Raw genomic sequence first — 18,082 nt, forward strand, 5'->3', positions numbered from 1 at the left:
ATACTTACAGTCACTGTGACACAGTATATCTCAACCCAAACTCAAAAATCACTCTTCTTCTAAGAGTACCTTTCACTTTTCCATAGCTGTAATTTAAATGCATTTCTTCCTTGCAGCTTGTCAAGCAAATTTGAGAAAATAAAAGCATCACAAATTCTACAGGTTTTGATTTTTCAACAAACAGTTACTACTGTATGCCGGTTTGTCAACATATGTCAGCACCTTCAGCTGCTGCACAGGTCTATTTCAATTTTTGTTTTAATAAGAAAGATCTTGTTTATTTGTGATGTAGAGAGAGGTGAGGCTGCACAGAAGCTGAGGTGACTTTTGGGGCAGATACAGTGCAAAAATACACCAGACACACAAAAGCTTCTGTTTATACTTCAGTATGTGTTTATACTTCATAAACAAGTTCAAACTTGGATTGGAGGTGCAAATCAGAAATGGCCATGGCTATTCATCTTTAGAAAGTATAATTTAAACATTTGGTGCAAAAGGACCATACTGATAGATTTGTATGCTTCAGACTTCAGATATATTCTAAATATGTTTTTACTTTATTGATCCATCCGTTATCTATACCCGCATATTCCTTAACAAGAGTTAAGGAGTCTGCTGGAGTCTATTCCATCTCTCTTTTCATGAAAGGCAGGGGTACACCCTGGACAGGTCACCAGTCCATCACAGATGTTTTACATTATACCAGATAGTTTCATAAAACAACCCAATATTTTGAGAGTGATTTTCTACTTTGCATTACCCGTTCGTTTAATTAATTTCAGTATAATAAGTTAATCATCCTGAAGTTTGTTTATGCTCCATGCTCAGTATGTATTGATTTGTTCGTTTCAAAGTTTCTTCTTCTCATATGCATAGTAAGCTAGATTAGGTTAACTAGTGGCTCTAAATTGTCCATAGGTGTAAATGTGTTGATTGGTTGTCTGTCTGTCCAGACTGTACCATGCCTCTTGCCCAATGTCAGCTGGGATAGGTAAAATGAAAGTATAGTAACAAATGGATGAAACACAGAACATGCTAATCAAAGTGACAAACTATGATTCATGTCCTTCATTGCATTAAAAGGCTGGTGAACAGCTCTGAAAGCTTGGATGTTACAGTTTTTTCAAGCATTCAGAAACCTCTAGCAAATTCACAAATTAATCACCACAGCAATGCCAGCACAAATACATAGCAGAAAATATCCAAGACAGGCAGCAAACATGGACTGAAAGGACTTGACTTGACATTTTCAGTTTAGCTTCCTGGAGGTGAAGCAAGTAGGATAATAAAGGTGGAAATGGATCTAAAAACCTCTGGTGTTATTTGTAAGATGATCAACTGTAAAAGTACTTGTGGTTAAACTTTGATCTGTAACATACAAAGTCATCAGTACAGTGGTTCTGTCCAGTCCTAAGCAGTTACTTGCCATGGAAGGCAAGTCTGTAGGAGGGAGATTAAAGAAGCATATCAGATTAGAGACACAGGTGTTAGTCAATGAGATACTGAATATGTCCTTTCAGTCTCCTCTGCCAGATGAGCTAAGATGTCACTTCAGTGATTGCTACATTGATTCTATCATGCCAGAAGTCCTTCAAGGTTAAGTTGTTTCCTAGTGTATCTTTGTGTATTGTTGAAAGTTTGGCAAAAGATGAAACAGAGTTGCAGTTAGTATAGCACCTATGAAAGATTCAAAATAAGTCCTGTTTACTCAAATCATATTAATAATAACATTAATTTGGCAGAGAGCCACATAATTCAAAAATATTACGCTATCTTCAATCGGTTTGGTTGGATCTTGGGTTGGTTCTGTTGGCTGGTTCCATTTGGATTCACTCAGCTTTGAAATTAAGAAATCTCTTAGTGAATTGTTTCTCTTCTCGTTAAGAGTAGTGTGGCATTCATTTAGTAGGCTTTTAACTTTTAGTTTGTGCTCATTGTCAGGTTTATAGTTTGAAATACATCAAACTGTAGTGGATTAAATTCTCTGTTTTGCCAACAAATGAAAATGAAATTTGGCTTTTTTTGTTGATGTGCTTTACTGTGAACAACTATATGCTTGGCTGTGCTTAACACGTCCTCACCAAGCCAATGTTTTCAATGCATTCATGGCCTGATATTGTTGGTTAAAAAGAAGTTGATTGAGTGAACTGACTATTTTACAGTTCAAACAGAACAGTGATTCTGCTTCCTAGTTTCATGTCAGTTTCAGTAGTCATTGTTGATCTTTGATGCAAATAAGACTCAATTTTGATGGAACCGCATTGAATTAGAATACTTTATTTACAACATGGTATTGTAAACTGAGTATAGAGCACATTTGCCAGTCTATGAAAATGATTATATTGAATGAAGCCATTTGAGAGAAATTTATCAGATTGATAATACCTACAAGGTTGTGCTCTATAATTAATATAATAATATAGTAAACACCTCTTCTCATACATTCTCATTTTAATTTACAATAGTTTTTTTTTTTTTATTGGAGGATCTGTTTAAAACTTCATCATCAAGAGAAATCCGAGAAAGAATCACACAATCAACTTACAATGCCCAAAAGCAAAACACGTCAGTCTCACTGAAATGACAAAAGTCAATCTTGGTTTGACAGCACAGCAGCAAGCTCAGGGGCCAAACCCATTTTAATCTTGATTTAACACAGCATAGACAGCCCCTTGCTGAGTCTTCCATCAGATCCTTCATATTGTGCAGAATGCACAAATCTCTCCTGCTGAAAGTACATTAATACCTACTTAATTCATGTGGTGCTGGGTACTGCTGAGGAAGCCATGAGTACATTATCAGCATTATAAGTCAAAGATAATTAGTCTGATAGGGAAGTCTGCGTTTTTCTACTGAAGGAAGGTGAAGCAGTTCATGTGTGAATTCACAGTCAGTACAGGTTGTAAGCCATTTAGGAAGATGATAGAGTCTCCAGTCCTGCTGTCAGAATCTTCAGTTCTCCAGCCAGAGTCTTCAGAGTCTCCAGCCCTTCAGCCAGAGTCTTCAGTCTTCCTTTCAGAGTCTTCGCTGCAGACTAAATCTGGCCCTTTGCCATTGTCCTCCTGCTCTGCATGAGTTCTCCGCAACCGGATCTCAGTGTGCCAACGGGTATAAGGGTCAGACTCCTCCACTGGGTCGATTGAAGCTACCAGCATCACTCCTTCAGATTCCTCCAGTGGGTCAGATGACGTCTCCAACGACACTCAGGGTGGCCAGGTGATGTTTCCGATGCCGCTGCTTCAGCTACGGATTCCTCTACTGGCTCAGTAAATGGTGCCAATGCCAAACTCCCTGTTTCTGGTGATTCCAGTGGTTCAGCCGCCTCTGTCAAAACCACTCATGTTCCTGTTCCTGCCCATGGTTCGGCTGCCTCTGCGGAGACCACCAGATGAATCCTGGTTCCTGGTTCACCTTAGGGGACGTCCACCAGAACCATCCCGGTTCTCAGCTCCCCAGTGTTGGTCACTCTTCTGAACACCCCAGGATTTTCTCCTTTTCATGTCAGTTTAACACTGATATGTAAATCAGCACTGGGCTGTGCAGTTATTTTGGCATCATAGTTTCAAGTACAGTATGACTTTAGTCCATTCAAATGCTGATGTGTCCCTTCAGTGCAACTGCCATCAATACACTGGCTGCCAAGTAAGCTGTAGTGAAGGTTAGTTTACTTTGTTAAGATCTCAGCCTGTCAGCTGCTGTCAATCAAAAACAGACACTGGATTTGCCCCTCCAGCAGTGTCAAAGGAGCCTTTCTGATATTTCCCCATAGACATTCAGCCATTTGATAATATACTCTTCACCATACAAAGACAAAAAACAAATTAATAAATGTAATTTCAGTTGTCCAAAAAAATGAAGTTATAGTGAGCAAGAGCTGTCAGCTGACTGAGTCAGAGGATGACCTGAAAATGCACATCGGCCCAAAAGAACAGAAACCTGAAGCACCTTTTCAGTTAAACATTAGATGAGCAACAAGATGCCATCTTGAATCTATATCTAGTTGCCTTACGAAGATTAACCCTTTAATCTCAAGTTACCTCAAAGTTATTATACACCAAGTTACACTAAATAATTGGACATCATTCACAATAATTAACTTGACATAATTTAGATCTGACGCTGAAATAAAAGGCTCCCCAATCAACAAATCAGTCTTCATCTTGACTTACCTACCACCATGTGTTAATGTCAATCTGCTGCCTAATTCATTCATTTAATCCTTTTATAGTGATAGAACAGGTTTTTTGCACCTTTGTTACAGAATTGTTGGTAATACTTTTTAGATATAACTATGCTATTAAAGGCAATGTTGGCTACTATCACCTGTAGAGTGTGAAGTTTGAACAAATGCTTTGGGGATCCAATTAGATTGATCGAAATCCACCACTGGGGAAGTTAGCCTGATTGTTCTTAGTGGTGAAGTTTTCTGAACATAAATATAGGGTAATGTAAAATAGATTTATATCCTTACCTAAGATGTTCCATTGTTCCTGTGCTCCTTTTGTCCCCTGTGAGTGCTATTAATACTGCTTCTTATTGGTACTGCACCTCTTACTGGTTCAGCAAGTGCTGTGTTGAGTAAACGAGCTTGTGTTCTCAAACTGGAGCCGATTTTCTCATTCCCTACTGACAATTTCAAAATGTGAAGGTCAGTGCGTGTCCATTTGACATGTGAGATTGTTTGCTATCACCCACACCCTAACCCCCCATGACCAAAACAATAAGAGAGAATTTATTTCTGTGTTTTCATCTTTCCCAGCACACACCTGTGATTCAAAATTGATCCAAAGCACCATGGAGAATATATTGGGCAGAATGGAAAAGCTGATTGGTGATTAGATGATTTCAGGCCTTGGATATTTGGTTTCTATCTTTTGGGTAGGGATTCATACTCTTGTGTTTTTTGTGCTTTGTTTTGGATAGAAAACTCTGCTTAGCCCACTGCTGCCCAAGGTCAAATCCTGGATGCTACTTTCTGCAACATTTGCTGGATCATTACTGCACTATAACAGCAAGGACTGTCTTCTTAAAACATCCATCTCCTCCTTAATCTCCTTGTAGCTCCTGCTAAAATACTCTGAACTGCTATAAGAATATGTTACAGTATGTTCTTTAAAATTTAATTGGCCATTGAACATTCATCTCTGTACTTATTGGATGCAAATTGGAGCCCTATTGCAGTAATATTTTAATGATGATGTGGCCAAATTCATCTCTGAACACTTCCATCCATAGCTGCTTCAGACCATGCTAAATGAATGACAAATACATACTTTAGGAAAACATCTACATGAAAAAAAGGCAGCGTGGAGAGATTTGCATTTCTCAGCACTATCTGAGCTGAAAAGAAATTCCAAAACTGATGAAGCTAGCTTGATTATTTTTATTGGAGGGGTTTAATCTGAAAGAGTAACAGGAAGACGATGTCAGGCTTAAGATAGTTTTAGTAAACAGCTTCGTGTTTCTGTATTAGTAATCATTTGTTATTCTTGAATTCAGGTATTTTCCTCATTGCATCCATGAGGCTATAAGCAAAGTGCGATTGGGGTAGGTCTAATGATGGCACCAAAAAAGAGCGGTAAGAAGAGTGGTGATAGATAAGCACATGGAGACAAATGGCTGCAGTAAACAGAATTATAAGTTGATGAGGCTAAAGTCCATACTATATTATTGACCTGTGTTGATATACTCATAAACACTAATCTTATTGCAGGGCATCTCAGATATTGATTGTCTGACTGTAAATCCCATTACATGTACACTCACCCAACACCATTTTAACTGCTCTAGGTACAATGAATTTCCCTACTCGTCAGCTAGCCCTACTGTGCTTCTGGTCTTAAATAAAGGGGTGGCATGGGAGTTTTTAGAGGCTTCAGCACGATGTTTAATTGTTTTTCATTGTTTTGAGACATTTTGCTTACAAAATCAGCTCAAAGTTTGTCAGTTATGACTGCGCCATTTCGGAGGGAACAGGTTTGAGTGACATTTTGAGGAGTGTATATAATATCTACCATGGTGTAGCCCAAGGTGCCTGCTGGATATCCAGGAGTAGCTTCAGGGTTTGACCTAACAAAGTGGTTGTTGTTAAAGATGATTGGAATCAATAGAATAAAGGAGACTGAGGGGAGCGAGCATGGAGGACAAAAATAGTTAAAGTAGGATGGACAGAGGTAGGGAGCTGTAAATATAAGGCAGGAATATGAGTTAAGCAGAGACAGTGAGAAACCTAAACAAAAATGGAGTGATGGTCAGAGACACTGGGACCTTGGAGGCATTGTAAACAAATAAACACATAATCTCTTGTTGCAGGCTCACCCTCTCTCCCTCTCTTTCTGTCATGCACACACACAACCTGTCAGAAATACTGATCAAATTCTCAATTTCTCCATTTCTCTGTTTACCCTCTAGAGAGAGTCTTTGAACAGTGCAGATTCATCTTGTACACCCTAACTTCCAACTTCCGTACTTGTTTCTCCATGGAGTTTATACTAGCCACTTCTTCGGTGCACTCATTATTGAGCAGATGGCAGCAGCAGAAAGGAAGTGTAAACACATTAACTCGTGAACTTATGAACCACCATACCAAGCAACAGCACACCTCTTTGCTTCAGTCTACCTATAGGCCTCTCATATAGTCATAAGCACTAATGTACAGAGGATATTGATCCATGCTGTGTAGTGCAGTCATCCCCACAGTAGCTTGAGATCAAATTTCTGTGTACGCCACTAGTGACATTGCATCCTGCCTTGTTTGTTGTTTATTTTCTCACTCAAATGAGAACAAGAACGTCTTAATGGAGTCCATTAGAAAAATGTTGTTTGTGTGCAACAGAGTCGCACAGTCTGTAGTATGTATGTACATGTCATATCATGTGCGCTAATTACAGTGAAACAAAAAAGTACTTATTTCCACAACTTTTTTTTAACACAATTCCCTTTTCCCTTTCACTTGGGAAAATCAATATAAAACAACACTATGGATTAAATACTAAATAATATGGATTAAATGTCTTCTTTTGCTTTCGGCTGCTCCCTTCAGGGGTCGCCACAGCGAATCATCTGCCTCCATTCAACCCTATCCTCTGTATCCTCCTCACCCACACCAACTATCCTCATGTCCTCCTTCACTACATCCAAGAACCTCCTCTTTGGTCTTCCTCTAGGCCTCCTTCCTGGCAGCTCTAACCTCAGCATCCTTTTACCAATGTATTCACTGTCCCTCCTCTGAACATGTCCAAACCATCTCAATCTGGCTTCCCTGGCTTGTTCTCTAAAACATCTAACATGAGCTGTCCCTCTGATGTCCTCATTCCTGATCGTATCCATCCTCGTCACTCCCAGAGAGAACCTCAACATCTTCAGCTCTGCTACCTCCAGCTCTGCCTCATCCTGGTCTCACCACCGTCTTTCCTTTCATTCTTACTGACACACTTTTGTCACACATCACACCTGACACTTTCCTCCACCCGTTCCAACCTGCTTGCACACATCTCTTCACTTCTTTTCCACACTCTCCGTTGCTCTGGACTGTTGACCCTAGGTACTTAAAATTCTCCACCTTCTTCACCTCTACTCCCTGTAAGCTCACCATTCTACTTGAGTCCCTCTCATTTACACACATGTACTCTGTTTTACTGCAGCTAACCTTCATTCCTCTCCTTTCCAGAGCAAACCTCCGCCTCTCTAGATTTTCCTCCACCTGCTCCCTGCTCTCACTACAGATGACAATGTCATCTGCAAACATCATGGTCCACGGAGATTCCTGTCTAACCTCATCTGTCAGCCTGTCCATCACCACAGCAAACAAGAAGGGGCTCAAAGCCGATCCTTGGTGCAGTCCCACCTCCACCTTGAACTCCTCTGTCACCCCTACAGCACACCTCACCACTGTCTTACAGCTCTCATACATGTCCTGCACCATTCGAACATACTTCTCTGCCACTCCAGACTTCCTCATACAAAACCACAGCTCCTCTCTCGGCACCCTGTCATACGCTTTTTCCAAACCTACAAAGACACAATGCAGCTCCTTCTGGCCTTCTCTGTACTTCTCCATCAGCATTCTCAAAGCAAATGTTGCATCTGTGGTTCTCTTTCTTGGCATGAAACCATACTGCTGCTCACAAATGTTCATTTCTGACCTCAGCCTAGCCTCCACTACTCTTTCCCATAACTTCATTGTGTGACTCATCAGCTTTACTCCTCCATAGTTTCCACAACTCTGCACGTCTCCCTTGTTCTTAAAGATGGGCACCATTACACTTCTCCTCCATTCCTCAGGCATCCTCTCACTCTCCAAGATCTTGTTAAGTAGCCCAGTCACAAACTCTACTGCCACCTCTCCTAAACACTTCCATACCTCCACAGGTATGTCATCAGGACCAACTGCCTTTCCACTCTTCATCCTCTTCAACGCCTTCCTCACTTCATCCTTACTGATCTTTTCTACTTCCTGCTCCAGTCACCTCTTCTACTCTGTGCTCTCTAACATTTTCCTCATTCATCAACTCTTCAAAGTATTCCTTCTATCTTTCCATCACACTTGTGGCACCTGTCAACACATTTCCATCCCTGTCCTTGATCACCCTAACCTGCTGCACATCTTTCCCATCTCTGTCTCTCTGCACATCTTTCCCATCTCTGTCTCTCTGCCTCGCCAACCTGTATAAATCCACCTCGCCCTCCTTAGTGTCCAACCTATCATACAAATCCTCATACGCTCATACACTTCACCTTCACTTTACGCTGCATCTCCCTGTAGTCCTGTCTGTTCTCTTCTGTCCTCTCAGTGTCCCACTTCTTCTTAGCTAACCTTTTCCTCTTAACAAACTCCTGAACTTCCTCATTCCACCACCAAGTCTCCTTATCTGCTTTCCTCCAAGAACCCTACCTGTCTCCCTGATCACTTTAGCTGTAGCTGTTCAGTCATCTGGAAGAACCTCCTGACCTCCCAGAGCCTGTTTCAGCTCCTCCCTGAAAGCCAGTCTTCCTTTTTCAACTTCCACCACTTGGTCCTCTGCTCTGTCCTTGTCCTCTTCATCTTCCTCACCACCAGAGTCATCCTACACACCACCATCGTATTCTGTCTGGTTACACTCTCCCCAACCACTACTTTGCAGTCACTGATCTCTTTCAGGTTGAAACAGCTGCACAAGATGTGATCAACTTGTGTGAAAAAATATGTTCACTACAGCCATTTCCATCCTTTTTGCGAAGTCTACCACCATCTGTCCTTCTGCATTCCTGTCCTGTATACCAAACTTACCCATCACTTCCTCGTCACCTCTGTTTCCCTCACCAACATGTCCGTTGAAGTCTGCCCCAATCACCACTCTCTCACCACTAGGGCTACCCTGAATCACCTCATCCATCTCCCTCCAGAATTTCTCCTTCTCTTCTAACTCACATCCTACCTGTGGGGCATAACCACTGACAACATTCAACATCACACCTTCAAGCTTCCAGCTTCAGACTCATTACCCTATCTGACACTCTCTTCACCTCCAGAACATTCCTAGCAAAATCGTCCTTCAGGATAATTCCTACTCCATTCCTCTTTCCATCCACACCATGATAAAACAGCTTGAACCCTGCTCCTAATATATAGGCCTTGTTACCTTTCCACCTGGTCTCCTGAACACACAAGATATCCACCTTTCTTCTCTCCATCATATCAGCCAACTCTCTAGTTTTCCCTGACAAAGTCCCTACATTGCCCTTCCTCTTCTCTCTTTGCCTACAAACACGCCTTCCTCCTCTCCTTCTTCAAGCAACAGTAGTCCAATTTCCACTGGCGCCCTGTAGGTCAACAGCACCAGTGGCAGTTATTGTTAACCTGGGCCACGACCGATCCGCTAGTTGAATGACAAATAGATGCTTTTCATGCAAGATGAATGCGGTTAACTCTTATCTTCAGAGTTTTAGCCATTATCAGTTCTATCTGTTAATTAAACTGATAATTTAAAAAGCACCATTAATCAGTTAAATTGAACAATTTAACCAGTATGAATGATGTCCAAAATTGTGAATATTAGACCCCAGTGGCAATAGTGCAAAATAACAAAAAGCAGAAATGTTTAGCACTGCTTGTATTCTCATACATGTTTTGTTTTTGTTCTTGCACTAGCAAATAGAGCATTAAATGCAAACAAAACAGGGACCCTCTTACCAAACCACTAGTCCGTAGCACCACAGGTTGTCAGAAGCTCTCCAGGATATCTTTACTCTTATAAATATCATGAGGAGTTGTATACTAGTTATTATTTTGTCTTGATTTGGTATTAAGCAGGTTATTGTTTGTGGGACAATGAAATATACATTCTATGCAAAGGTCATGTCCAGTGAATTTAAAGTTAAGAAAATTTGTCAGCAGATTACCGCTCTTATTTTAGTGTTTTTATATGACCAGATGTTAAAGCCTCAAGCCTCATTTTCTCATTGACTTAGGAAACCTCCAGACTGCTGGGTGGTTTTGTTTTTTGCTGTCTTTGGGAAGCTCTGGGCACCGCACAGTAAATGAGGACCACTGCAGTTGAGGCTAGGGACTGAACCTATGACCTTGTTTTTGCCAAGTCACTGCCTCTCTAGCATCAAGTCAATCTCTGCAGCAGTCAGCCACAGTACATGTGTCTTCTGCCAAAAGTCTGTCACTTTCTTTATCTTTTTCCCTTCTTCATGGCCATTAAAAACCATAATGCCACTCTAAAAATGAAACAGTGCATTTTTGAAACAATTTGGTCTTATAAATCTGCCAGACACTGGAGTTGTCGCAAAGGGGACAAGTTGACAGTAAATGAGTATTGATTTTTCCTCTCATACTGTGCAGCTGGTTGCCGGCTGAGTGAATTTACTCTCACAGTTGTCAGAGGGTAGGCTGTTTAATGGGGTGTTATCAATTCACAGGGCATTTGAGTACCGTCTGCTAGTGTGCTTACATGACGCAGTGGCTGCTAGGTTTTAGTTGCGATGTAGGAGATGGATGGTTTAAAAGAAAAAAACAGAAGTTTCTAGAGAAGGCGTGACAGATGTGTTTAAATTGTTTAAGATGATTTTTCGTGGTGATGTGTTATCTCAGATTAATAGGATTTGAACAACCAGGGAATTTATGGTGCTTCCAGTTGACACAGTTCTTCTGTACAGTCTTTGCAAAAGGCGATTAGTGTATGAATCAGAAAATAATTCAATTAATAACGTGGTTGTAAATTATTAAATATTATCTCAACATTGCACTCCAGACTCTATGAGTTTTGTAGGGGGAAAATCTGTTTGCTGTAGTTTAATTTGATGAGGAAAATGCACATCTGAATTAAAGGGAAAAATATTAATGGCAATGTGAAAGAGTTTGTGTGGGTGCAAAGCTAATATTATCAAAAGGCTAGTCAAGTGACTTGTAGGGCTGCAACAAACAACTATTTTACACATTTCTACATCTTAGTGTCAAAATGTGAACCTTGAACAAACTCCACACACAAAGGCCCCTGCTGGGTTTCGAATCAGGAACCTTCTTGCTGTGAGGCAACAGTGCTAACCAACAAGTTATAATTAACCTTAACTACAGAGATATTGACAGGTATTAATGAGGGAGGATACAACTCATTTTAAATAGATTTTTATCTTTAATTGAAAATCTGATACTGGCCAGTTAAAGCTGTCATGTTCATATATGATGAAATCGTTTTATATTATACTAACTGCCCAACATGACATAAGTGAAATACATAATTGCATAATACATAAAGGCATTACCTTTTCTACAGAATGCGTGCAAGCCATTGTGGTGGATGGCATGAAATTGAAGATCAATAACATAAAAACTTAAATGAATTAAAAAAGCCTGTTGTAGCTAACAAAGACAAAACATGAAAAAAAAACTTTCCTAACTTCCTGGTATTTCAGTCTTATTGGTTTTATTTAAAATTTCTCCAATTTATATTTTTACTTTAACTAAGCGTTAAATGGCTAATTACAAGGGAAAGGGGTTTGCTTGTAGTGAGGAGTCCACAGAGAAATATAAAGCCACTCTGCAGTTCCATGCAACCCTGTGGAGTGTTTTAACATCACTGAGCTACTTTTACTACCCTCAGTGGTTTTGTTTGACTGTCACCTCCCTCATTGCCATTGTTTCTAGGCACAGCAGACAGCTAATAAACCAACATTAATGCCAGACAGACAATGTGGGCTTCTTGCAGGTGAACAGGGAGAAACATATAGTAGCTGAAGAAATGTGAAAGATTTAGCAGTACAGTGTGGCCGTCACCTTCAAAACAAAAAATAATTCCCTGTCTAGATCCAGTGTTTGGTCTGTCTGTTCTGGGCTACTGTAGAAAAATGGCAGGACACACATGGCTGCCTCCATGAAACGAGACCCAGTCCTTATGTAGATTTAAATTGATGATTCTGAGATTAAGAAATGCAATATGACAATATATTTATGAATACAGTATTTTATTTCTGATTACTCTGATTACTCTAAATATCACACATTGAACGTTCAAAAGTTACCTTTTGCAAACAATCTTTTGAAGTTTCTGAAATATATTTTGTCAAATACCAGCAATAAAATCTTGTTTAAAACCTGAAGTATCATTATCAGATGGTCCCTACCTCTTATCACATTTCAACTCACATATTGGTAAGTGATGCTTAAGGCCTACTCCATTAAATCGCAGCTCTTTGTGGTGCTTTGTCTTAATCATTTAATTTGAAGTGTTAATGCCTGTGCCAATGGATCTGTCTTAACTCCAGTGCTGCTGTTGGGCATTTTCCTCTACACTCGTTGGAGGAGCTACAAAGGCCTAAAGGAAGGTGTCTACCACGTTTCAGCTCATCACGATGGGTGGGAGGACATCAGAGAGAACGTCCTCAACTATGACGAGGAAGGAGGAGGGGAAGAGGACCAGGTTCGCCACTCTGACAGACATGCACACAAACGTGTTTTTATATCTTGTAGGGAGGTTATATTGACTTACTTACATTTCCTGGACACGTACACTAACATTAACCATAAAAACTACTTGCCTAAACCGATTCCCTAACCCCAACCTTAACATTCAGTGATTTATACGGTGGGGACCTAGCTTTGGTATACACAAGGAAGCCAAGTCCTTACATGTCACTGTGTTAACAGGTTTCAGTCCCCACAATGTAGGATTAACAGGTACATACACAGACAGACATTATCATATTATATATCATATATCATATTTCTGCCTTTGTGAGGACACTTACTGTTATACACCCCCCCCCCCCCCCCCGCCCCCCCACCACACACCACACACCACACACCACACACCACACACACACACACACACACACATACACCCACCCATACCCATAGAGGATTATATTCCCAATTGACTGAATACACCATGAAACTGCTAAGTATTTCTTAAAAAGTCTTAAAAAGTGTGCTGTTCAGAACAGCTCAATGTACAGCAGGACAATAGTTGCACACATACATGCTTCTGTGTAACAGTGAGTGTAGCTTCACCACAAGGGAAAGGCGCGTGGTCTAAAGAATTCATTATGTCTAGGTATGTCCTCACAAAGATGGATATATAAGTATGTGTGTATCTGTGTGCATGCGTGCTAGTGCTGTAATTAGGCCCACGCAAAATCCTTATCGTCTCTCTCCAACAGCAAGTGTAACCCACAAGCACAGTACTTCAGAGCTTGCATAATATCACATCTTTGATCGAGCTAAACATGTGTCCACTGCTTCACTAACACACACACATGTACAGAGTAGAAAAAAAGATCTGCCTACACAGATTGTTGTCACACCTTGTCAGTACCTAAAACCCTCAAGATCTTGCCCTATGTACTATAAATCTCCTACAGTCAAACACATAGAAAACACACACACACACACAAATACAACCCTCTTCTCCTATAGCAGAACAGATGCCGCAGTTAATTCTCAAGAGTCTTGTTTGAGAGCTCTCTTGAGAAATAAAAACAGCACTTTCCACTCATCACATAATCAGTTTTACAAAGACCCACACCTCCTCCGTGCATATCAGTTCTTCCTTCTCCTCTTCCTCCCACATCCCTTCATTTTATCATCTCTGCTACCGTGGTTACAGTTTTGGTGGAATCATACTAGTACTGAATGACTTCCTATTACAATGCATGTAAAAGTAATGGTGGCTTGTAAACCCTTTCTGAATCACCTCCAGTTATTCTTTTTTTATCTAGTCTCTCACACACATACATTCAAAATTGTAGTGGTTTCTCTGAGAGTACATTGAGAAAGAGGTGAAACTTAAAAAGGTGGAACATTCACAGTAAACGTAATGAGGAGAGCTGATTGTGTTTCAGCTCTCTTTTCATTTTTCCACTTTCTTATTGTCATATTTCATTTTTTCCTGTCTCAACTCTCTCTCCTCACTCTTCTTTTTGTTCTTACCTCTCCTTTTTTATGCAGTTGCTGTGCTGAGACTTTTGCTTTGTGTGTGTCTCTAGAATGCCTACGATATGGCAGAGCTGCAGAAGTCACTCCAGCCAAGCCCGGCCCAGTCGGTGCAATACAGCCGCTCCCGAGCCCTGCACCACCCACCTCCTCCCCACCACCACCATCACCACCTGCTCCATCAGACACCCCCTGCCCCACCTTCCATCCAGCCACTGGACTCCCTTAGCCAGACAGCCAGTTCCACCACTCTGCCTCCCTCAGCAGCTTCCACCTCCTCCACCGCCACCACCACCAGCATCCGCAGGGACGTCCCTCCCACCAGACTCTCAGCCCAGGGCCAGGCCCGCCCCTCTCAGCTTGCACGCCGCTCATTGTCCTTCTCCAGCCAGGACCTTGCCCGCTACCTGTGTGAGATTATCCGTGATGCCGACCAGCACCCAGACACTGGGCCTTTTGACTCTCTGCAGGTATTTTCCACTGAGGGAGGGGGCTCATCTGCTGGGTCCCTCAGCTCCTTCAGCTCTGCAGGGCTGGATGGGGCAAGTGGTGGGGATGGGGGAGGGGAGGGACGGAGGGAGGAGACACTTGGGGAGTGGGGGCCACGCTTTGAGAAGCTACGGGCATTGTACGAGCGAGGTGAGGCCAGCGATCTCTGAGTTCAGACACACACAGACCAAATTAATAGGTCCTTGAAAATGAGCCTACCCCCTAACAATCAATTAGCAGTGACTGAGGCGGGAAAACAGCGAGAGACTGACTGTCAGAGAGACTCGCTCCACACCTTGCACTTGCTGACAGGGAAAGTGTTGTATTTACTGGATTATGACCCTCATCATTCAGCGTGGTGGCCGAACAGTCAGATGAAGGTGTCCTTTGAAAAGTGTCTCTTGGATTACAATTTTGCAGGAACAGACATTATCAAACCTGCCAGTCAGGTGAAAGGCTTCAGAACATCACTCCCTACCCTGGCTACTCATCATGATGGAGCTTAGCTTCACTGTCAGAAAAAAGAACTGTCCCAGTCAGTCACTACAACCCCACAATTCCTCCATTTTCTAACACTTGTTGTGAAGCTGCTCTGGATGAGTGTCAACTGAATACCTAAATGTGAAATTAAAATATTTTGACCAGTTTTATACCTGAGCAAATCACAAATGCCACACAAAAAGTATTTTTAGGACCTTGCTGCTAAACGAATCTGCTGTTACCGTACATGAGACAGTGATGATGACTGGGATCATACTGGGTAGTTCATATAATACAGAGTTTGGATTTTCATTATATAGTGGACACTTAGTGTTTTCTCTGCCTGGCTGTACACAGCTTCTATCGATGTTTGTATGAGAAAAAGTGCTTCAACCATCACTGGGTTGCAGGGTGAGATTTGTTTTTTTCATGTTTTGTTTTTGTTTTTGTCCTGGTAATGTGTCTTTTTCTGGGTTGAGTAATTCTGTATTGGTTGGGTGTTTCAAGTTTCAACACTCCGTGGGTTGTAAGACATCAAGCTTTCTACTGCACCCTCGTCTTCATTTGATTTCCTTTTCTCATTCACGCTCCTCCGCTGCTCATTCCTCCTCACCCGAGGGAGGGTGCACCAAAATTCAAACAGCTTTGTAATAAAGAAATGAGAGCGGACGTGTGGACGGTGGGAGGAGGAAATACTTGCTCTGTTGCTCTGTTCTGTGTATGCCCTTCCTGAGCCGTACCAAATGCAGTGGCTGCAAGAGACTATTTTAACTGACGATTGCTAGAATACAAACTATGTCAAATGGTTTTCTAAGGTGACTACTCAATAAAAATGGAATGAGGAGGAGGATGAAAGAGATTCATATTGATTATACATATATAGTTCTGAGCTGTGCTGGGTTTTGGGCAGTTCACACAAATCTATTGTCCCTTGCTAAATTACCAAATACTCTTTTGAGAGTGTGTTTTAATTGTGAATGTGAGAAAATGAACTGCTAGAAAATTGCAGAGAAATAATAACTGTTGTTGCTACATCCCAATTGTAAGCTTGCTTGGCTTCCATCTGAAATCTGGTTGTTACGTTTCCCTGCCCTTTCACCTCTACCTAACAAAAAGAATTCCTTCTCTTGTGAAACGTGAAACAATTTGCCTAAAACAAAAAAAAGGAACAGAACAATTGTAAAGTGCAAAATCTGAACAACATCTATTCTTTTCACCTCTGATAAGAGAGATGCTTACAGGGTAGAGGGTTGAATGAGGAAAGGAGGCAGAGAGGAACCATTTTAACAAGTGCCTGGCTCTGTGGTGGAAATATGCCACTGTGGAGCTGAGCAGCTCTGTGGGGAGCTGTAGGGAAGGGGAAGATGCTAGAAGAAATAGTCCTCTGCAGAAATGGTTTGTTGCATAGCAAATGACATAAATGCAGAAGTCACGTGTCCTCACCTCCTCAGCCCCTTCCCCCCTGCAATCCTCTAAAAAGCCACCCTGGCATTTCAGGTGCTGTCTTCTAGTAAAAGAAGCAGCGCTCATAATGCTCATTTTATTTGTCTTCACACTGGCACAACCATGCCTGTCAGCAAAGAGCAGTTATAGGGTGGGAGTGTGTGAAAACATGTCAGGCCACTAATCCTAATAAGAGCTGATGGCTTGCTGTCATGCTGGAGAAAACCAAAGGATTGTGGGTACTTTAAAAAAAAAGTCAACAAGAGGAGTCAATTCCCAGATTGTGGCTTTCCAGAAACATATTTATTAAAAATCTAAGGAAATAATACAGCTTTTAAAAAAAGACTTGGTGGTCAGGTGAGAATGCAGAACATTGTGGGATGATACCTGAACTATGAGACACACAGCTTTTTTTGTTTTTTGTTTTTTTTTTAGACTGTGGGGAAATTTCTAGAGAGGGACACTTGTTCCTTATTCCTCTGTGGAGAAAGGCCAAGCCTGGGGAACACAGAGTGGCAGAGGATGAAAACAGTTCATGCTTCATTCTCTCCACAGATGTAAGAATCAACAACCCACTTCCGACCACCATTCATTCATACCATGAAATGGCTTCTTAAATGTTGTGTTCTGGGTTCAGACATGTTGTGAACAAAGTAAATGTTTTTACCTCATTTGTAAATAGAGGAATAGATTAATTATTGCTTTTTGTCAATAAATGCACTGTAAGTTCAAAATGTGCAGCTTCTGAAAAAAAATCTAACCGGACATATCTTTTTTTTTTTTTAATCATCACAGTGATGATGAGCTTTGGACAGTTACGTGTTTTGTATTTGTTTTGATCTTTTTTCTCAATAAATTCATTTATTTGCACCAGTGACTGCTGCATCGTGACTGCATCTAAAAAAAAAAAAAAATTCAAAAAAATGGAAAATGAAGTTTCAGGTAATTACATTGTTGGAAAAAATACTTATTGGTCATACTGCCACTGAGAATGGATGCGTCTATTAGATTTCAGCTTAATTCTTGTATCTTTACTATCACTTCCACTACTAACTTGCTTGACATGAGAACATTTTAATTCAAGAGTAAACTTTTACTAGATTATCTAATTTCTGATTAGTAATGTCCAGCTCTACAACACAAGTTTAGTGGATTCTTTGCAAAAGAAATTGCCAAATAAAATGAAAACAATTGGTCAAAGAAACACAAACACATACCAGCACATACCAGCACTTTTGTCTTTTGATTTTCGTTAGT

The 18,082-nt window shown here is 41.0% G+C and overlaps 1 protein-coding gene across 1 annotated transcript in view; it reads left to right on the forward strand.

The window, feature by feature from the left end:
* The window catches only part of LOC113122715 (neural-cadherin), a 245,826-nt gene extending 230,011 nt beyond the window's left edge, over positions 1–15,815 (forward strand). Inside the window, exons 36-37 of the mRNA XM_026294237.2 lie at positions 12,748–12,902; positions 14,467–15,815. Of these exons, the coding sequence (XP_026150022.1) occupies positions 12,748–12,902; positions 14,467–15,072 (761 nt within the window). The 3' untranslated portion in view covers positions 15,073–15,815. The remainder of the gene's footprint in view (positions 1–12,747; positions 12,903–14,466) is intronic.
* The last annotated feature ends 2,267 nt before the right edge of the window (positions 15,816–18,082 follow it).

This window comes from Mastacembelus armatus, chromosome 3, assembly GCF_900324485.2.
Source record: "Mastacembelus armatus chromosome 3, fMasArm1.2, whole genome shotgun sequence".
NCBI lineage: Eukaryota > Metazoa > Chordata > Actinopteri > Synbranchiformes > Mastacembelidae > Mastacembelus > Mastacembelus armatus.